The sequence below is a fragment of the Heloderma suspectum genome, chromosome 4 (assembly GCF_057233095.1).
Source record: "Heloderma suspectum isolate Gila_16-S chromosome 4, 16-S_ref, whole genome shotgun sequence".
Classification (NCBI taxonomy): Eukaryota; Metazoa; Chordata; class Lepidosauria; order Squamata; family Helodermatidae; genus Heloderma; species Heloderma suspectum.
Window position 1 is genome coordinate 160,206,220 of NC_139461.1, and position 22,675 is coordinate 160,228,894.

The 22,675-nt window shown below is 46.4% G+C and overlaps 1 protein-coding gene across 1 annotated transcript in view; it reads left to right on the forward strand.

Annotated features, from left to right (window-relative positions):
- Positions 1-22,675, forward strand: part of PCDH1 (protocadherin 1) — a 211,991-nt gene that overhangs the window by 80,149 nt on the left and 109,167 nt on the right. The window contains exon 6 of the mRNA XM_084851558.1: positions 254-400. Coding sequence (XP_084707684.1) covers positions 254-400 — 147 coding nt within the window. The remainder of the gene's footprint in view (positions 1-253; positions 401-22,675) is intronic.

The following is a 22,675-nucleotide window of genomic DNA, read 5'->3' on the forward strand; positions in this document are numbered from 1 at the left end:
TTCGCGGGGGGAGCAGCGAAGCGCTCCCCCCCACCGCGAAAAAGCTGCGAGAAAAGGTAAGTGACTTTCGTTCACCCCTACCTGTGATCAGTCACGATGTTGTGCAGTGTCGCAAATTGTGCTTGCTTACAATTTACCCCCCATGCACCCACACTTTTCCTGGGAGAAAAGGAGGCAGGGAGTTGTTTGTGACATCTTGCTGACTTCCCAGCCTATCAATCAAACTGAGTCCACCCTCTGCTGTCTCCTACAGGTATATAAGGCATGGCATGCAGAGGCAGTGCCTCTGCACACGCCTCGGCGTCGTGCAAATTGCGACGTTAGTGCGCACTTAGCAACGCACTTGGAGATGCACACAGGAGTGCACAGCAGAATTGTCCCTCCACCTTGGAAGATGCAGGTACAACAGTAAAAATGGCTCCTGAGGGGAGGTACTACCATCTACCCTCCCCCATTGTGTCAATCTGTAATATGGGAGACCACCATCAGTTAACCATAGCCTGGAATTTGGTTTAGTGGGCCTGAAATGAATTTACTGGTGAACGAAGTTGGGGCCGCTATAGATGTAGTGCTGGGCAGAGGGTGTTATGGTGGTGGGAGGAGACGACATCGGGAGAGGGGAGGGCTATTGAGACACCTAAGTGCTCTGTCCCCTTTGAGTCCGCCTTCCAGCCTCAGTGATTTTGGTGTCTTGCCTGCAGTCCCCTCTAGCCTGAAGGTGCTGCTGATGAATGCCGGGTCGGCTACTCAAAAAAGTAGGGATTGCGGAGAATTCCGCCACGGATTTCAGTGAGGCCATTCCACCCCCAAAATCCGTGGTGGAATGGCCTGCCCCCCTGCGCCCCCCCCCTGCAGATTCCCCCTGGGACGAGGCTTACCTGGGGCAGATGTTCAAGACGACGGCGGGTCTGGCAGCAAGTCCGGTGGCGGTGTCCGGTCTTTTGACCGGCTGCCGCAGCCGCCATTGTCATACTGGTCTTTGCCGTGATAGGCTACGTAAGTATTTACGTAGCCTATCACGCCAAGCCAAGCCAAAAAAAAAAAAACGGCATATGCAAATGGCGGCGGCTATGGCATACGCCATTTGCGTTCCCCATTTTTCACCGTTTTAGTCTACATAAATATTTACGTAGGCTATTACGGCGAAAAAAAGGGGAACACAAATAGTGTAGGTGGTGCTATTTGCATTCCTTTTTTTCCCGCCGTTTTAGCCTATGTAAATATTTACATAGGCTATTACAGCGGAAAAAAAAGGAACGCAAATAGTGCCCACTACGCTATTTGTGTTCCCCGTTTTTTCGCTTTAACAGCCTACATAAATATTTACGTAGACTAGAACGGCGAAAAATAGGGAACGCGAATGGCGGTCACTGTAGCCGCTGCCATTTGTGTACACTGGGGTTTTTTTGCGGGGGGGGGGTTAGCCATGATAGGCTACATAAATACTTACGTAGCCGTGATAGGCTACGTAAATACTTACATAGCCTATCACGGCAGCCTGGCTGGATGCAAATGGCGGCCGCCAAGGCAGCCGTCAATTGCATCCGCACCAGCCCGTCTGCGGCCGGAAATCCAGCTGCAGACGGCTCTGGCCGGCTGCTCCACGGAGCTGCCACGGAGTGGAGCTGGCCGGGCAGGATTCCGGGGGGGGGGGAGGACCGGAGCACCTCCCCCCCGTCGAGGATTCCGGGGGGAGGGACGGAGCGCCTCCCCCCCCACCGCAAATCAATCCGCGAAAAGGTAAGTGACTTTCGTACATCCCTACAAAAAAGGTAACATCATTTCTGAGCTTATAGCTGAAGAACATGCTGACCTGGCTTGTGTTACCGCAACCTGGTTGGATGAACAGGGAGGAGCCAGTCTCTCCCAAATGTGTCTGCCAGGAGTTCTTATGCAGCACTAAGCTCGACTAGAGGGGTGGGGAGATGGGGTAGCCTTGGTCTATAGGGATTCTATTCCCCTGGTCAGATTCCCTATCCAACAGTCAGCCAGTTTTGAGTGTCTGTACCAGGGGTGGGGAACCCGAGACAGGATAGGGATTCTGTTGGTGTACCGCCCACCCCACTGCTCAACAGTCTCCCTGCCTGAGATGGTCTCAAGTGTGATGTTAAAGCCCTAAAACTATTAATATTCATGCTGAGGCTACTTTGTCAGGAGTGGCTCAGGATTTCATAGCTGCCATGTCAACCATGGGCCTGTCTCAAATAATAGCTTGCCCAACACATGTGGCAGGTCACACTTTGGACCTGGCTTTCTGTGCTGGATTGGGAGAAAATGATCTGCGGGTGGGGGAGCCAGTGGTGACTCCTTTGGCATGGACAGATCATTATCTGATCAGTTTTGTCCTTGCCACCTGTAACCTCTGCAGGGGTAGAGGACCAAATTTGATGGCCCACCCTCGGAGACTGATGAATCTGGATTGATTTTTGAGGTCTCTTGGGGATTTTCCTGCAGCTTAGCTGGCGGTCCTGCCAAGGTCCTGGTCACCACTTGGAATGAGGAGATGACCTGGGCTATTGATATGATCACTCCCAAACGTCCTCAACCTAGTCGTAGAACTGTGTCAGCTCCTTGGTATTCTGAGGAGCTGAGGGTGATGAAACGACTGTGTCGATGATTAGAGCACAAATGGCAGAAGACTTGGAACGAATACGATCAAACACAGGTAAGAATCCATTTGCGATCTTATTCTGTGGCGGTGATGGTGGCAAAGAAATCCTACTTCCCCGCCACCATTGCATCTGCTCAGTGTTGCCCAGCAGAGCTCTTTTGTGTGGTTAAAGGTCTCTTGGCCTTTTATGTTTTTGTGTGGTTAAAGGCCTTGGAACACAAGAACTCGAATCCTCAAAGGCCCGCTGTGAACAATTTGCCAGACACTTTGCAGATAAAAGCACTCGTATTCGCACTGACTTGGATGACATTGTTTTGACAGAGTCTGATATGGACGGGGCTGTCGCACCATCTAGTCATGTTATGGATACCTTTCGGCTTGTGCAACCTAAGGATGTGGACAAACTGCTTGGAGGACTGAGGCCTACTACTTGCCCTTTAGATCCTTGCCCATCCTGGCTTGTGAAATCTGCCAAAGCTGGGCTGGATATCTGGACCTTGGAAGTGGTAAATGCCTCCTTGAGGGATGGCAAGATCCCCACAGCTTTGAAAGAAGCTGTGGTGAGGCCCTTGCTGAAGAAATCAAATTTAGATCCCATGATTCCAGATAATTACTGCCCTGTGTCAAATTTGCCATTCTTGGGCAAGGTGCTGGAGCGTGTGGTGACCTCACAACTCCAAGCATTTTGGGATGAAACTGATCATTTAGATCCATTCCAATCAGGTTTCAGGCCTGGTTATGGGACAGAAACAGCCTTGGTTGCCCTGGTTGATGACTTACACTGGGGAATGGATGGGGGGAGTGCTACCCTGTTGGTTCTTCTGGACCTCTCAGCGGCTTTCGATACCATCGACCATGGTATCCTTCTGGATCATTTATCTGGACTGGGCTTGGGAGGCACAGTTTTAAAGTGGTTCTGGTCCATTCTGGAGGAGCAGTCTCAGAAGGTGGTGCTTGGGGACTTCTGTTCCATGCCATGGCCATTAGCCTGTGGGGTGCCACAAGGTTCTATCTTGTCCTCCATGCTTTTTAACATCTACATGAAACTGCTGGGGTAAGTCATCAGGTGGTATGGGCTGAAATGTCATCAGTATGCAGATATATACTCAGCTCTACCTCTCGTTTCCATCTGCACATCCCAGGGAGGCTGTGGAACCCTTGAACCAGTGTCTGGAGGCTGTTTGGGGTTTAAAACTCGTCTTAGATGGGGTTACATTCCCCCTGAAAGACCAAGTGCGCAGTTTGGGAGTCCTCCTGGACTCTGAGCTAACAGGGGAAGCCCAGGTGGCTGCGATGTCCAGGAGTGCTTTTTACCAACTTAGGCTGGTACGCCAACTGCGGCCCTGTCTGGAGAGGACAGACCTTGCCTCAGTTATCCACGCACTAGTCATGTCCAGGCTGGACTACTGTAATGCGCTGTTTATAGGGGGCTGCCTTTGAAGACGGTTCAGAAACTCCAGCTTGTGCAGAATGCAGCCACCCGAGGATTGGTGAGGGTGAGGCGATTCGATCATATAACGCCTATACTGTGCCAGCTGCACTGGTTACCGGTGCATTTCCGAGCCCAATTCAAGGTGCTGGTTTTGACCTTTAAAGCCTTAAATGGTTTGGGACCAAGTTACTTGAAGCCTACACCCATAACAGCCTGCCCGCACTTTAAGATCAGAAAGAGTGGCCCTCCTCATTTGCCCACCTGTGAGAGCAGTCAGGTGGGTGAACACATGTGAGAGGGCCTTCTCTGCAGTGGCCCCACATCTTTGGAACAAGCTGCCATTGGAGGTCTGCCATGCTCCGTCATTGCAGACTTTTAAGAAGGCCTTGAAAACATATTATTTTACCTTGGCCTTCTATTGCTGTGATTGCTACTGCTGCTGTTGCTGCTGTTCTCACCATTGTTGGTTTTATTGTTGGTTTTAATTGTTTTAATTGTTGGTTTTTATTGTTTTTATGTTTTTATCACTTTTAATATTTTACCGGTTTTTATGTATTTTTGTCAGGGTGGACACTGAGCCCATAGAATCCCAGAGTAGTTCTGAAGCTGAGGAAGAGCAGTCGCTCCTTCGGGAGAGGAGCGCGCTCCTTTTTTCCCAGGACCAACAGCTGACGGAGCTTCCTCCCACCCACATTCCTAGTTTAGAAAGCAGTTCAGGGAGTGACTCAGCACAGATAGCAGACTGGGGGGGATGCGCGGCGCAGACACAGAGAGCGGCGCCAAATGGTTCGCGCTCAAGGAACGGTTGCGCCCAGAGGATCCAAGGGAAAAGGGGAGGGATTCTCCCTAGTCCTTATATTCAGGGGTCTGCCAGTAATTGCCCTTCAAACGGGGACCAAATGTTCTAACTTAGGGCATAGGGATGCTGCTGCTCAGATCTAGTTGCTACCTGTAGAGCTGTTAAGTTGTAAAAGAAGAATAAAGCTTTAAAAAGAATCCCTTTGTCTGTGTCTGGACTTGGCTACTGGATTAGACTGAGAGCCCTCCAAGGAGCCCTTGACAATTTTATTGTTGTAAGCTTATTTGGGAGGGCTTCTGCCCTGAAAGGCAGCCAAGAAATATTTTAAATAAATAAAATTTGTCCAATCCCCCTTTAAAGCCATCCAAATTAGTGGCCATCACTACATCTTGTGGCAGCGAATTCCATAGTTTAACTACACACTGTGGGAAGAAGTGCTTCCTTTTATCTGTCCTGAATCTCCCACCATTCAGTTTCATGGGATGACCCTGGGTTCTAGTATGATGAGAAAGGGAGAAAAATGTCTCCCTATCCACTTTCTCTAACCATGCATAATTTTAAACACCACTGTCATACGGTAGAGGCCAGTGGCCAGTCTGAATGGTGGTATGGAGGACAAGTCAGCAGAGGCATAGCCAAGAGTTCATGAGAGGCAGAGCCAAGGGGGATCAGTGGTTGAGGAGCAGTCTTTGAATCCCCAACCCATACCACAGGAGGAGAAAACTGAGGCACAAAACATCCGGGGGGGGGGGCACATAACCACATAAAAGTACTCCTTTGCATCCACATTATCCTGTTCTAGCAATAACTCCCATTTCACAGAAAGTCAGGTGACTTTAAGTTGATGAATGGGACCAGAGAGTTCACACAGCCATAATAAAAATGATAATAATTAAAATAAGATGTGATACTCTCAGAGCCACATAGAAAAGCAGCCTTTGGAACATAGCAACAAGTTCTGAAAGCCTCGAAACATCCATACTTTTGTTCTGAAAGCATCCAATTTAATTTAATTCACTTGACCATTATATCTACTACTGTGGGCAAGAATCCCTTAGAAAAAATGGAGTAGCACTCATAGTCAACAAAAGGGTGGGAAAAGCAGTACTGGGGTATAATCTCAAAAACGATAGAATGATCTCAGGACGAATCCAAGGCAAACCATTCAGCATCACAGTAATTCAAGTCTATGTCCCAACCACAGAGGCCGAAGAAGCTGAGGTTGATCGGTTCTATGAAGATCTACAACACCTTCTAGAACTAACACCAAAAAAAGATGTCCTTTTCATCATAGGGGATTGGAATGTTAAAGTAGGAAGTCCAGAAATCACCGGGATAACAAGCAAGCATGGCCTTGGTGTACAAAATGAAGCAGGGCAAAGGCTAATAGAGTTTTGCCAAGAGAACACGCTGATCATAGCAAACACTCTTTTCCAACAGCACAAGAGGCGACTCTACACATGGACATCACCAGATGGTCAATATCGAAATCAGATTGATTATGTCCTTTGCAGCCAAAGATGGAGAAGCTCTATACAGTCAATACAAACAAGACCTGGAGCTGCCTGTGGCTCAGATCATGAGCTTCTCATTGCAAAATTTCAGCTTAAATTGAAGAACGTAGGGAAAACCACTAAACCATTCAGGTATGACCTCAATCATATCCCTTATGAATATACAGTGGAGGTGAGGAATAGATTTCAGGGATTAGACCTGATAGACAGAGTGCCTGAGGAACTATGGACGGAGGTCCGTAACATTGTTCAGGAGGCAGCAACTCAATCCATCCCAAAGAAAAAGAAATGCAAGAAAGCCAAGTGGCTGTCCGATGAGGCTTTACAAGTCGCTGAGGAAAGAAGGGAAGCGAAAAGCAAGGGAGAAAGGGGAAGATATATCCAACTGAATGCAGAGTTCCAGAGAATAGCAAGGAGAGACAAGAAGGCCTGCTTAAATGAACAATGCAAAGAAATCGAAGAAAACAATAGAATGGGAAAGACTATAGATCTTTTCAAGAAAATCGGAGACATCAAGGGAACGTTTTATGGAAAGACAGGCATGATAAAGGACAAAGAAGGCAGGGACCTAAGAGAAGCAGATGAGATTAAGAAGAGGTGGAAAGAATACACAGAAGAACTATACAGGAAAGGTCTTAATGTCCCTGATAGCCATGTTAGTGCAGTCACTGAACTTGAGCCAGACGTCCTAGAGAGTGAAGTCAAGTGGGCCTTAGGAAGAAGCATTACTAACAACAAAGCTAGCAGAGATGACAGTCTTCCAGCTGAGCTATTTAAGATCCTAAAAGATGATGCTGTTACAGTGCTGCACTCAATATGCCAACAAATTTGGAACACTCAGCAATGGCCACAAGACTGGAAAAGGTCAGTTTACATCCCAATTCCAAAGAAGGGCAATGCCAAAGAGTGTTCAAACTACCGCACAATTGTGCTCATTTCACATGCCAGCAAGGTGATGCTCAAAATCCTACAAGCTAGGCTTCAGCAGTATGCGAACCGAGAACTACCGGAAGTACAAGCTGGGTTTTGAAGAGGCAGAGGCACTAGAGATCAAATCACCAACATTCGCTGGATCATGGAGAAAGCAAGAGAATTCCAGAAAAAAATCTGTTTCTGCTTCATTGACTACACTAAAGCCTTTGATTGCGTGGCTCACAACAAACTGTGGCAAATTCTTAAAGAGATGGGAGTACCAGACCATCTTACCTGTCTCCTGAGAAACCTGTATGAGGGTCAAGAAGCAACAGTAAGAACCGGACATGGAACAACCGATTGGTTCACAATTGGGAAAGGAGTATGACAAGGATGTATATTGTCGCCCTGCTTATTTAATTTATATGCAGAGTACATCATGAGAAACGCCAGGTTGGATGAATCACAGGTCGGAATTAAGATTGCCGGGAGAATTATCAACAACCTCAGATATGCAGACGATACCACCCTTATGGCAGAAAGCAAAGAGGATCTAAAGAGCCTGTTGTTGAGGGTGAAACTGGAGAGTGCAAAAGCTGGTTTGAATCTCAACATTAAAAAAAAGCTAAAATCATGGCATCTGGCCCCATCACTTCCTGGCATATAGAAGGGGAAGAAATGGAAGCAGTGACAGATCTATTTTCTTGGGCTCCAAGATCACTGCAGACGGTGACTGTAGCCATGAAATTAAAAGACATTTGCTCCTTGGGAGGAAAGCTATGACAAGCCTAGACAGCATAGTAAGAAGCAGAGACATCACCTTGCCGACAAAGGTTCGTATAATCAAAGCTATGATTTTCCCAGTAGAAACGTATGGCTGTGAGAGCTGGACTATAAGGAAGGCTGAGCGCCAAAGAATCGATGCTTTTGAACTGTGGTGCTGGAGAAGACTCTTACGAGTCCCCTGGACTGCATGAGGTCAAATCAGTCAATCCTAAAGGAAATCAACCCTGAGTGCTCATTGGAAGGACAGATACTGAAGCTGAAGCTCAAATATTTTGGCCACCTAATGCGAAGAGAAAACTCTCTGGAAAAGATCCTGATGCTGGGAAAGATTGAAGGCAAAAGGGGAAGGGGACGGCAGAGGATGAGATGGCTAGATAGCATCACCAATGCAATGAATATGGACTTGAGCACACTCCAGGAGAGAGCGCAGGACAGGAAGGCCTGGCGTGCTATGGTCCATGGGGGTCACAAAGAGTCGGACACGACTGAACGACTGAACAAACCTCACTTGTCCAAAGTCTTTACAGCATGTTTGATTCGATGATCCTCCTTTTGCATTGTGTTCTTGTATGCACCATGCAATGTGTAATGCGAAGCAGCTATGCCACATGGCTTCTCCATCTTGGCTCTGTGTTTCCTCATCCCTCTCAATCCCCTTTCCTTTTGTTTTATGTCATTTAGAATCTAAGCCTCTGGACAGGGGCTGTCTTATTTCGTATCTTTGTAAGTCACTCTGGGAGGCTTCTGAGCTAAAAGGCAGAATAACATGCAATAAATACATAAATAGGCTTGCATACAATTTCAGTCTATATATTTCACTCAAAAGTGGTTTTGAAAAAGAGACTGGTAGGGTGGACGCTTCTGTAATAAAAAAATGAATGAAAATTTTGGAGTGCATGAAACAGCATACTTCTGATTCTGTTATACAAAGAATCCTGTGTAGCTGGGAAGTTTGCATTTTCTTTTTGTTTGAATCAAACACATCTTAGAATCATAGAATCGTAGAACAGTAGGGTTGGAAGGGACCTTGTAACTGTGCATTTGGTTGCTTTTTCCTAGGTGCAGAACTTGGCATTTATCCCTATTAAATGTCATTCTGTTGTTTTCTGCCCAGCACGCCAGTCTATCAAGATCACTTTGAATTTTGTTTCTGTCTTCCAGGGCATTAGCCATCCAGCCCAATTTTGTGTCATCTGCAAATTTGATCAGCATTCCCTGCACCTCCTCCTCCAAGTCATTAATAAAAATGTTGAAGAGCATTGGGCCCAGGACTGAGCCCTGTGGTACCCCGCTCGTTACGTCTCCCCAGTTTGAGAAGATCCCATTGATAAGCACTCTTTGAGTCCAATCCTGTAGCCAACTGTGGATCCACCAGATTGTTGTTTCATCTAGCCCACTTTGAACTATTTTGCTCATCAGGATATCATGGGGCACTTTGTCGAAAGCTTTGCTGAAGTCGAGGTATATTATGTCTACAGCATTCCCACAGTCCACAAGGGAGGTGACTTGATCAAAAAATGAAATCAGATTCGTCTGGCAGGATTTGTTCTTGACAAATCCATGTTGGCTTCGAGTCATCACTGCATTGTTTTCAAGGTGCTTCCAGATGGATTGCTTTATCATCTGCTCCAGAATTTTCCCAGGGATTGATGTCAGACTGACTGGGCTGTAGTTCCCAAGTTCCTCCTTTTTACCCTTTTTGGAGATTAAGAACGTTAGCCCTCCTCCAGTCATCTGGCACTTCCCCCGTCCTCCATGATTTCTCAGAGGTAATAAACAGTGGTTCTGAGAGTTCTTCTGCCAGTTCCTTTATTACTCTAGGGTGCATTTCATCTGGCCCTGGAGATTTGAACTCATTCAAAGTAATGAGGTGTTCCTTGACCATATGCCTATCAATCTCAAGCTGCAATCCTGCCCCTTCAGCATGTAATTATGCCTTGGAATACATGGAATGTGCCTTTTTTCATAGCAGCTGCACGCTGGGTTCAAACTGTCAACCACAAGCCCAAGATCCCTGTCTTGGTCAGTCACAAGCATACAAGTGAAGCTGGGATTTCCCCCAATGTGCATCACTTTACACTTGCTTACATAGAACTGCATTTGCCACTTTGATGTCCATTTTTCCACTACGGAGTGATCCTTTTGGAGTTCTTCGCAATCCCTCTTTGTTTTAACTTCCCTAAATAATTTGGTGTAATCAGCAAACTTGGCCACCTTGCTGCTTAGTTCTAGTTCCAGATCATTTGTTTTTTAGTAGTAGTAGTAGTAGTATTACTACTACTACTATCACATTTGTTATTATTACATTTATATCCTGCCCTTTTTCCTCTTGCAAGTAACCCAAGGCAGCTTCCATGGGCATCCTCTTCCTCCTCCATTTCACCCTCACAACAACCATGTGAGGTCGGTTAGGCTCAGAGTCAGTGAGTGGCCCAAAGCCACCCAGTGAACTTCATGGCCAAGTGGGGACTAGAACCCAGATCTCCCAGGTTCCAGTCCAACACTCTAACCACTATACCACACTGTCTTTATGAACAAGTTGAAAAGCACTGGTCCCAATACAGATCCCTGCTATATAAAAAGCTATCTGAAAGTTCAATTATCTTTGAAAATATATTTTAAAACTTAAGCAGGAAAACAGTGAATACCCTTTAAGTTGTTAAACAAATGAAATCATGCCACATGAGAAGTCTTAAGATATGAATGGTTTATAAAGAAAATTAAATGCAGAAGAACATCATATAAAGAAGTAAAATTTGAAATATGCACTGATTACAAAGAAAATACATGTGTACACGTTGCAAAATACATTTTAACTCTTGCTAAGGCCTATTGAATAACAAAGCAAAACAATGTTATTAGGCCCAAAGCAATGTTAGTAGGCCCAAGTAAGCCCAGCAGCAGTTTAAATTGTATTTAGCTGTACTTAAATGTCCACCAATCCAAACTAGTTAAATCCAGTGTTTGAAGCTTCCATCTGTATAGCAGTATGGTCCAAACTTTTAGAGAAGGGGGGGCAGATTAAAAAGAATGTATAGCCTACCTCTGCAGATCCCAAGCAGAGATTTGAAGACCAGGCTTTCGTGGATCCAGAGGAAGGTTGAAAGAGACCTTTCCTAGAGGTCTCTTTCCATATCTAAATTTCCAGATAGGTAAAATTAATCCAAGTAGGAGTGAAGACAATATTTTAAATTGAAAAGTGTTGTGAAGCCCATGCTTCACCACTGAGTGAAATAAAATAGTGGGCAAAAACTACACCAAGCTGCTCAGGTGCCAGGCGCCTGGCTCAGAGAAAGTGGCTTGGGGAAAAATAGCCCAAAATTGTCTAAAAGCCAAGAGAAAATATGTTCAAAAAGAGAAAAGAGGTCTCTTCTTCTCCCAAAAGGGAAGCAAGAACCAAAAAAGCTCTCAAAACAAATAAACTAATAAAGTTCAGAGTTAAGCAAAAGGTAAAAATCAAGCAAACCAGGTTGGAACAAAGGTGGTTCTTGTCTTTTTCACAGGATGCTGTTGCTTTCTTTAATCCTCTGACAGCCCGCAATTTTCTGCTTTTTGATTGGCTCTTTTCTGTAGTTGCTAACTGGAAAATTTGGTTCTGAATGACATGTGGGGGCAGAAACCTGCAGGGACAGTTTTTCATTGTTTTAGGCAGCTGATGTTGCTCTAGGCCTTATCAGGGTACATGGGAACACTCTGGACTTGTGGAGCTGCTAACTGCAGGGAGTAATCAACGTACCCTTTTCTCATACTTCTCCATTGTTCCATGGCTTGACCACAACTTTGTCAGCATGATTGCCTGCTTCTCAAATTCCAGGCAGCAAAATTTTCTGCCCTCAAGGAAAGACAGGCCTGCTTATGAAGCAAAGTTTCACTCCCATTCCATGTCATAGCTTCCTTCCAAGCCTTCTGTTCCCTGCACTTGAATCCAGAAAGGGACCTTAGTAACACAAACGATGAAGGGGAAAGGGGGAGCATAGGAAGAAGGGGAACAGCTGGGAGTGTAGACTAGTAAACAGATGCAATGAGGTCTGGTCACGCTGAGCGGATTGCTTGTCAGTGTGTGCGCGCACAGACACACACACACACACAGAGGACCCAGAAACTCAGCTGCTGCTGCTGCTTTTTTCTACACGGCAGTTATTCCCCTCCCCCCACCATCAACGTTCCAAGTGCCGGCTTATGAAATCTCATAGGGATTCATTGTACCGATAAAAAGTATTTTAAAAAATAAGTAAATTGAATTTTAAAAAAAGAAATTCCATTCCACCAACTACAATGCAAAGGGAATAGGAGAACATATATGATTTTCATATATAGCTTCCAGCTTTTTGGCAAATGATGGACACAAACGGTTGCCAACACATGTTTTCAGTGCCAAAACTATATGACTATTCTATTTTTTCGGTTAACTTCCCTTTCTCCCTCAGTCTTTGACCAATCTTCTTGAAATTTTGAGGTTATGTAAAATAGACATTTCTGTCTGGACCGTGTGATTTTCAGGAAGTTTGGTAGGACCCTTTCAATTTTATTAAGGTTAAAATAACCCACCCACCCTGATTTTCATTTAACATGGCAGAATCCCTTTTTGACTGATCACCTTATTTATTGGAGGCACAAGTGTGCCTCCTATAATTTATATATGCATTTATATGGTGTGCACTGACCCCATCTCCCCCATTTCGACTTAGGCATGCATATATATATATATATATATATATATATATACACACACACACACACACACACACATACACACACACACACACACATACACACACACACATACACACACACACACACATATATACACATACACAGACACATTCACAAATATAAAAAAGCACATGCAAATTTGTGTTAGGGGCCTGTGCCCCAGATCTTTTAAGAACCTAGCAACACCGCCAGTCTGAGGTAGCATAGGATTTGTTGTATGTCTGCCTCCCTCCAACACCACCCACATTTTCGCCTTTCTGCTGACAAAGCTGCATAGTGTTCCACTGGTATATTCCTGATATTTCACTACCAGTGGGCCATTGACACAGGCATATCTCAAGATGTGCTGGCAGTGGTGCAGCTAGGTCATTTCAGACCCTTAATGATCTCTTGGGGGACCCTCTTTAGACAGCCATGTGTATTACTTCAGTTGTGAAGCACAGAACTAACATTTCTCTTCACTGCTGCCACCATTTCTTGCTTTACAACTGCTTCTACATTTATGATGTTAGAACAAAAAAAAACCAACCCAAATTAGTTGCCAACCCTGATAAAAAAAAAAAATATTCTGAGCATGTGCAGTTTCACATTTTAAATTTGCTTAAATCATAGCTCCATTGTGACTACAGAAATAAAACTGAGTTTGCTTCTGTTGCCCTGATGCCACTTCCTTTCCCTCCACTCCCCTTCCCTTGTGTGTCCTGGGGCGCAATCCTATGGAGATACTTGTCAGCCTCCAAACTTGGAGGCTGACGCCTATCTATTGCAGGGTGGCTGGAGCATGGAGGCGATCCTTGCCTCTGTGCTCTGGCTGCTCTGTATTTTTGGCTAGAGAGGTGATTTTGTCTGTCTAGCCAGGGAGCTTCGGAGCGGGGAGGGAGGCCGGGCAGTGCATAGAAAGCTGCGTAATGCCTCCTCCTGTCTCCACACCCGGGACCACCCCCTTTTCCGAGCATGGAGACATAGCCAGTGCGGAACCGTGCTGGCTATGAGGGGGCAGGGTAGGGGAGCATGGCTTCTGGGAACCACATTCAGAGCCCTGGCTTCGATCTCGGTTCCCAGAAACCAAAAAATCCTGTGGCTCTCTAGACAGTGTCTGGTGGGCCATAGAATTGCTCCCTCTGTTTGCAAGTCTTGTGGCAGGGCCTGTGTCTCTTTTGGATTTATATGAGCTGCTTCGGGAGACAATAATTGTCTTAAAAGCAGGATAAAAGTGCAGTAAGTAAACAAATAATAAACATATTTACTTGGAAATGAATAATAAACATATTTACTTGGAAATAAGCACCATTTTGTTGTAGCAAAGGATAATTTTTTAAGGTTGAAATATATAAAACCAGCATCTGTAACCATGTACGTGCCCATCTGGCTGCTCTATGACTATAAAATGTTATTAAAAATCAGTAAGAAAGAATGCAGCAGTGAGCAGCATCTGCCACAATGAGCCCTGGGACACCTATGCTGCTCCAGGGGCTGAGACCGACCCTGCTTGCTGCTGCCCCCATCATCAGCTGCTCTCTGGGTGGTCACTTGGAGTCTCCCTGGGTGTGGAGCCTTGGACCTGGGCCCTGAGGCCCAGCCCTAGTTGCACCACTGTGTGCTGACACAGAGGGCTTTTGCCAAACCCTTAAGCGTCTGAGCTGGAGCATAGGATTGTGCCTAAAATAATGAAATGTGCTTTTAAGTATTTAACTATTTATTTCTTTATAGCCCAGCTCTTACTCAAATGATCTCCAAGGCTGTTTACAACAGGGAAATTGCACCATCCCCTGCCACTGCATAGTGGCCCGTAGGAAACCCTCTGCTGCAATAAAGCAGCCATTTAGGCTCTTGCTGCATGTTTGCTATCCATGCTCTGATATTAATCTGCTCCTATTTTTGCTGCTCCTCTTTTGAAATAGAGGAAGTTGAGCACAGTAATTTTCAAACTGTGCTCAATTCAAATACAAGAACCCTGAACTCAACCCACTGTGAGTTGGCCAATGGTGTTTGTTTTTCCTTTCTATTACACATCTCTCCATTGCTCTGTGGACTTCCAGACTGCCTGCACTTTCCGGTCTGAAAAAAGCCCTATGGAAGGAATTACCTCATGTGGCATTGCCTCCACTTATCTCACCACTCTTATATCCCAACACATCCCCACATATGACCTTTGCTCATCCATCTCCCTTACCCTAAGCCATATGAAGGTAGGAGAAACTGCTTCCTGAAACTTCATCCTTTCCCTCTTGCTGCCTGTTATACCTCCCTTATCTCCTTCAACTCCTTCATCAAAACTAATTTTTTCCAGTAAGCCTTTGGAACAACCAATACTCTATTGCCAAAACGCATGGAATAGTAGGGGTAAACATGAAAAGAATATGTGATTCTTTCAGCTCATATTCTCACTGCCTCAATTTCCCCTACCTCTCCTGTTTCCATGAATCTGTTTTTAAATTGTAACCCCTTGGGATAAGGACTGTCAAACCTGTTCTTTGTACAGCACCATGTACACAGAGAGCACTCCATTAATTGATGATGACGATGCTGACTTTAAGCAATGACACTCTACTCTGAAGGCCTGTTGCTTAGATTTATGGAGAGCTGTGTCAGTGGCACTGCTCCGCTCTTTTCCTTGGTCTCATAAAATAGTATCATGGAATAGTAGGGTTGGAAGGGGGTCTATAAGACCATCAAGTCCAACCCTTCTGTTCAGGATTATTGTGGAGTATAAAAGTCCTGGATGCTAGCAGATTGATGGAACCAATTATGCACACAGTCTTTGTACATGGGTTGCTGTATAGACATGACCTCAGAATATATGAAGGGCAAAGATGCGGTCAGCAGGCCCAGCAGCACTGTGCCCATTCAGAGTGTCAGCATAAGGCTTGTGGGGACTGTGCATTCCTGCTCTAGAAAAAAAACTGTTCTGCTGGCTTAACCAAGGATAAGCGATATGTTAACTATGACTTACGTCTAGCCGGGTTCCCTGAAATCAGTTAATGAACCCTAATTAACAGTAGAGATGCAAACAGATTAAGGGTGCAGCCCTATTGGGTTGCCACTCACTAAACAGAAGCTTCTGATCTTGGAGGCGTCTGAGATTCCTGTGCCCTTCTGGGCTGCTTCCAGCAGGGCGGGAGAAGCAACGGAGGCAATTTTTGCCTCTCCAGCCTCCTTTTCAAATCTTTCCATTTGACGAGCCCCTGAACCCATCAAGTGGGGTCACACTGGTAGGGGTGGGCCCAGGGCTGGAGCAGCCATAGGGTACAGCAGATCCTGCCCTCTCCTCCCCACTCCCCTCCCCATCCACCAGCATACCCCCTTTGTCCACTCCCATCCTCGTCCAAGGTCTTGAAACTGACCTTGGAAGAGAAAGTGGCAGGGAGGGATGTGGGGGTGAAAATCTGAGTGGGGATTTTCACCTCCAGGGTCTTAGCTCTGCCTGTGATCTCACAGGTGAAAAGCCTAGTACGCGATGGACCCTCAGACAATGCCTAGGGGCCATAGATTGTGCTCTCAATAATTTTAATTGATTGTCAGATTTCAGTTGATTAATCATTTGATTGAACGTGTATCTTCATAAACGAAATAATGGGCTTAAGTTACAGGAAGGCAGATTTTGGTTGAGCATAAGGAAAATGCCCTTATGGTCAGAGCAGTCAGACAATGAAACTAGCTGCTTTAGGCAGAGGTGGGCTCTCCATCGCTGGAGGAATTCAAGCAGAGACTGGACAGCCACCTCTGAGGGGTGCTTTACACTGGTTTCCTGCACTGAACAGGGAGTTGGCCTCAATGGCCCCTTCCAGTTCTGTGATTCTATGGAAATTTCCATTCTCTTTAAAATAACATGAATATAATATTAAATGAAATTCCGTTTTACATCCATTTCTACATCAAGATCCAGCTATATTGCCCCTGTGCATGGAGGTTCTTTTGCTAACTATCATGGCTAATAAAAATCAAACCAAATGTCCAGTTAGTAGGATCCTGTCTCCAGTCAGTGACCAGACAAATCAAATTGTCTTCAGACCTCTGTGCCCTCCTACAAGTGGTATTCACCTGCTGTGACATGCCTGAAACATAACAGTGGACAGTGAGATGCTTCTGAGAAGCCCACACAGTTGACCTTCCCTAATCGTGGCTCTCTCCACCCCACCCCATCACCACTACAGCTTTGCATAAGTGATTAGGGTGTTGGAGAGGACGTCTAGTGGCATTGGAGCACACTTCTCATGCTCCTTACCCTTTTGGCACTAGGAGAGCTAGAAGGTGTGTGAAACAAGCATTCTCTGCTGCCTTTTTGCCTCATGCTCTGCTGCCTCTCCAGGCAATGAGTAATTCTCCCCTCAGAGATCCTTGCAGCAGCACAGAGGCCCCTAGAATGATCCCTCTAAGTGAGAGGGCATATAGAATCATAGAACAGTTGGGTTGGAAGGGGTCTATAAGACCATCGAGTCCAACCCCCTATTCAATGCAGGAATCCAAGTCAGAGCATCGCTGACTAATGGCTGTCCAGCCTTGTCTTGAATGCCTCCAGTGTGGGAGAGCCCACCACCTCCCTAGGTAATTGGTTCCATTATCGTATTGCTCTAACAGTCAGGACTTTTTCCAGATGTTCAGCCAGAATCTGGCTTCCTGTAACTTGAGCCCATTATTCCGTGTCCTGCACTCTGGGATGATTGAGAAGAGATCCTGGCCTTCCTCTCTGTGACAGCCTTTCATGTACTTGAAGAGTGCTATCCTATCTCCCCTCAGTCTTCTCTTCTCCAGGCTAAACATGCCCAGTTCTTTCAGTCTCTCCTCATAGGCCTTGGTTTCCTGGCCCCTGATCAGCTTTGTTGCCCTCCCCTGAACCCTCTCCAGTTTGTCTGCATCCTTCTTAAAGTGTGGTGCCCAGAACTCGACACAGTACTCCAGATGAGGCCTAACCAGTGCTGAGTAGAGGGGAACTAATACCTCCCGGGATTTGGAAGCTATGCTTCTATTAATGCAGCCCAAAAGAGCATTTGCCTTTTTTGCAGCCACATCACATTGTTGGCTCATATTCAGCTTGTGATCTACAAGGATTCCAAGATCCTTCTAGCTAGTAGTATTGTTGAGCCAAGTATCCCCCATCTTGTAACTGTGCATTTGGTTGCTTTTTCCTAGGTGCAGAACTTGGCATTGATTCCTATTAAATGTCATTCTGTTGTTTTCAGCCCAGCGCTCCAGCCTATCAAGATCACTTTGAATTTTGTTTCTGTCTTCCAGGGTATTAGCTATCCTGCCCAATTTTGTGTCATCTGCAAATTTGGTCAGCATTCCCTGTACCTCCTCTTCCAAGTCATTAATAAGAATGTTGAAGAGCACTGGGCACAGGACTGAGCCCTGTGGTACCCTGCTCATTACCTCTCCCCAGTTTGAGAAGACCCCATTGATGAGCACTCTTTGAGTCTGATCCTGTAGCCAACTGTGGATCCACCAGATCATTGCTTCATGTAGTCTACCTAGTTTGCTCTTCAGGATATCATGGGGCACTTTGTCGAAAGCTTTGCTGAAGTCGAGGTATATTATGTCCACAGCATTCCCACAGTCCAGAAGGGAGGTTACCTGATCAAAAAATGAGATCAGATTCGTCTAGCAGGATTTGTTCTTGATAAATCCATGTTGGCTTTGAGTAATCACTGCATTGTTTTCCAGGTGCTTCCAGATGGATTGCTTTATCATCTGCTCCAGAATTTTCCCAGGGATTGATGTCAGACTGACTGGTCTGTAGTTCCCAGGTTCCTCCTTTTTGCCCTTTTTGAAGATAGGGACAACATTAGCCCACCTCCAGTCATCTGGCACTTCACCCATCCTCCATGATTTCTCAACGTTCTTCTTCGTGGTCTCTATGCATCACACATATGGGCCCTGTGCCTGCGCGGAGACTCATTCAGGAAACTTCCAAGCTGAACATGTTTTTGGCAGGAACCCCTCCCCCACCATCCCTGGTAGATATAGTGTGGGTTTCCACCTTCCCCTCAGTTCCTTTTCGACCACCTTAGTGTTACTTCATGGGGAACTTCGACATTCTGTCAAGCTGCTTCTTCTATCTTTTTCTTGTCTTCTTGCCTTTTTCTGCCTTTTTCTTCTTTATCTAAACCTGAGAGAGAGAGAGAGAGAGAAGGAGAGCATCTGGAGAGCATCATTCGCCTCAGTGGCGACACGTTTTTCCTCCAGCTTATGGCCCAAAAGGCTCCGTTCAGAAAGTGCATGGCTTGTGGCAGCAAGGTGCTTTCTTCAGATGGTCACTCTTTATGCCTAATCTGCTTGGGAGAATCCCATAAAGTTGAATCTTGCCACCACTGCCAATCGCTATCAAAGCAGACTCACAAGAATAGAGCAGATCAACTAAAGGCGATCCTTTGGCAATGGGCCCTTCAACCGGTTGATATGCCTAAGGCCCAAACGCCTCAAGAACATCCCGCAGTTGCTCCTTCCACAAGTGCAAAAGGAGTGGCTTTTGCGACTCAGTCTTCTACTCTGTTACCCACAGTTTGAGTAGTTTTGAGTAGACGCACCTACACCAGGAAGGAACCTAACTATTTTGGTGGCTAAAAAACTTTCAAAAAAGGCAAAACGCCCTAAATTGGCAGCGGACACACCGGAGAAAAAGAGGAGAAAGAAGATCTCTAAACAGCAGGAGAAAGAGTGGGACGTGTGTCCCCCCACTTGATTCTCCCATCTGTGTTGTGGCCCCTTCCACACAGGTTGTGACTTTGGATCCGGCCTTCACGGTCTCGGAGGGGCAGTTGCAGGACATGCCAACTCCACCACCCCGCAGCAGCTTCCTCAATACCGATCTCCGGATCAATACCGTATGGATCATCGGCAGGGACAATATGACCGTGATTGCTCCCGCTCTCCATCTCGTGATTGGGATCCTTTTTCTTTTTCGTTGTCTCCTCCCCATGGACCGCACCGTGATACAGACTGGACACTTAGGACGGATCACGACCTTTTCCTGGATCGCTCTCATTACTTGGGAGCTACTTCTCCTTCATATACTCCATTTCAACCCGAACAGTGGACGCAGTTTGAAATACATGAGACTTTCTGTCCCACTCCTCCAGTACCGAGACGTTCTACATCTCTAACGCTACACCAATCCTGCCGGGACTGTCAAGCCCCTCTGCCTCCGAGTCCACCTCACGGTGTGACTCCTGTGGCACAGCGACCTGCCCCCTCACCAGAATCCGGTGAGAACTATCAATCCAACTCTTCCTCCTATTCCTTAGTCCCCCCATCGATCTCATCCCCAGATGATGTCATTGGGACACAAGATAGAGCCTCGCCTTTTGAGGATATGGGACACTTTTCTGAGCAAGTGCTCAGAATGGCACAATCGTTGGGCATCGAGGTGCAACAACCTCCACAACAACTCCATGATCCAGTGTTCAATGCCGTCATGGCAGACATGTCCACCCCGGTGGCCATTCCCTTTCTCCCAGCTCTGCTAAGTACAGTGCAACAGACATGGGAAACACCTTCATCCTTGACCCCAACGTCCAAGAGGCTAGAATCGATGTACAAGGTTCAAGAGATGGATGCTTCTTTCCTCTTTGCACATCCAAAGCTGAACTCAATAATCGCAGAGTCTGCTCAAGGCTGCTCTCAAAAAACACATGCCTCACCTGTGGATAAGGAGGGCCATAAACTCGATCTCATCAGATGCCGCCTCTGCTCTTCAGCAGCATTGGGACTTAGGATTTCAAACTATCGGTCAATGATGGCCAGGTACCAATTGTTCCTTTGGAAAAAAAATGGATTCCCTTATCACGTACCTTCCTGAGGATCAATGCGAGTTAGCAAGAATGTTCCATGCGGAAGCATCCAAACTATCCCGTCAGCAGATCAATACCGCCCATCATCAGGTGCACTGCAATGCCAAAGGGATAATGGGCTCCATTGCCCTAAGGAGACATGCTTAGCTCTGTTCTGTGGGCCTAACTCCTGAAGCTAACTCTAGAATAGAGGATCTACCCTTCGATGGCGAAGGTTTATTCAATGCGAGAACAGACGAGCAAATGGACTCTGTGCAAAAAGCTAGAACAACCGCTCATAAGGCGGGCATCGGCCAAGTCCAGCAACAACAGCACTATGTCCCTTATTGTCAACGTCACTGGTACTGACAACACCAGACCTACACCGCTCGGCAACCTGGGGATCGAGCACCAAGATACCCACAGCAACAACAACAATAACAAAGGAAAAGTTATCCTTTCCCCAAGTTTCAGCAAAAGGCGAAGGGTGATGGATTTTCTAAGCATTGTCTTTGACTCCAGTCTTTCTCCCCTCCATACTGACCATTACAAACCACCCTTCGGAGACCTCCTGAGCAAATTTTACTCGACCTGGATGAGAGTGACGTCAGACAACTGCATGCTAACTATTGTCCATCAAGGATACAAAATAGAATTCAGCACACTTCCACCGCTAGGTTCGGTGCAGACCACCCCACTCTCAAAGGTCCTTCAGGAGGAAACACAATCTCTCCTAAGGAAGGGTGCTATCCAGCGCACCCATCCAAACCTCGGTACAGAGGGGGTTTTCTCCAGGTACTTCACCGTACCAAAATGGGATGGAGGCCTCCGACCCATTCTAGACCTTCAGGACCTGAACAAATTTGTCGCTCCCAAGAGATTCAGAATGAGAGCCCTAGCCACGATACTCCCACTCCTCCGAAAGGACTCATGGTACGCCACGGTCAATCTCGAGGATGTGTATTTCCACATAGGGATAAAACACTCACACGAAAATTTCTCCACTTTGCGGTCAGTATGGAACTTTTCCAGTTCAACGTTCTGCCATTCAGTCTCTCAACAGCCCCACACATATTCAGAAAGTGTATGGCTGTGGTTTGCGCTTACCTCCACCTCAAGGGTGTTGATATCTATCCCTATCTCAACGATTGGCTGTTAGTGGACTCCTCTTGGGAAGCCCTATCACGCAGTATTACAGTCATTCTGAGTCTCCTTCGGGCACTGGGACTAAGGATCAACAGGGAGAAATCCCGTCTGACCCCCACACAAATAGTTCAATTCATAGGGGCCATCCTCAATTCCAGAACTGGCCAGCCGTACCTTCCTGCAACTCGCGTCAAAAACCTGGTTGAACATGCCACTTCAGTATTCCTTGATCACTGTGCCAAAGCACACGACATTCAATGCCTACTTGGTCATTTGGCAGCAACAGTATCAGTTGTGCAATGGGCCCAGCTGCGGATGAGGCCCCTGCAAAATTGGTTCATCCGAACCTTCAACTTGACCAGCAACCCCCTCCTCATCACACTTACGGTACTGGAGGAGGTCACTTTCAGCCTGAAGTGATGGATGAACCCCAAACATCTGACCCAAGGGATGCCATTTCTCCCTGCTCCCCCATCAGGGTCCTGACCACAGATGCTTCCGTAATGGTTTGGGGAGCACATTGCGGACCTCTATGTGTACAGGGTCTTTGGTCATCCACAGACACAATTTACCACATAAATTTTCTGGAGTTGATGGCAGTCTGGAAAGCCCTCCGCACCTTCGAACCATACCTTTGGCACCAACACATCCCGATCCTCATGGACAACACTACAGTTCTATGGTATCTAAACAGACAAGGGGGAACACACTCCTCCCATCTCCTTTCTCTCACTCTGGACATTTACAACTGGATAGTTACTCACTGCTCTTCGTATCGCGGGAGAAAACAATCTCTTAGGGACGGCGGAGAATTCCGCCACGGTCTAGGGATGTCAGAGAATTCCACAATGGATCTCGGTGAGGCCTAATGCCAGTGCATTCAGCCCCCCAAAATCCGTCGCAGAACGAAGCCCCTGCCCCCCCAACGCACGAAAGGTGCGCAGGATGAAGTCCCTGCCGCCCCCACCCCACAAAAGGCGCATGAAATGGAGCACT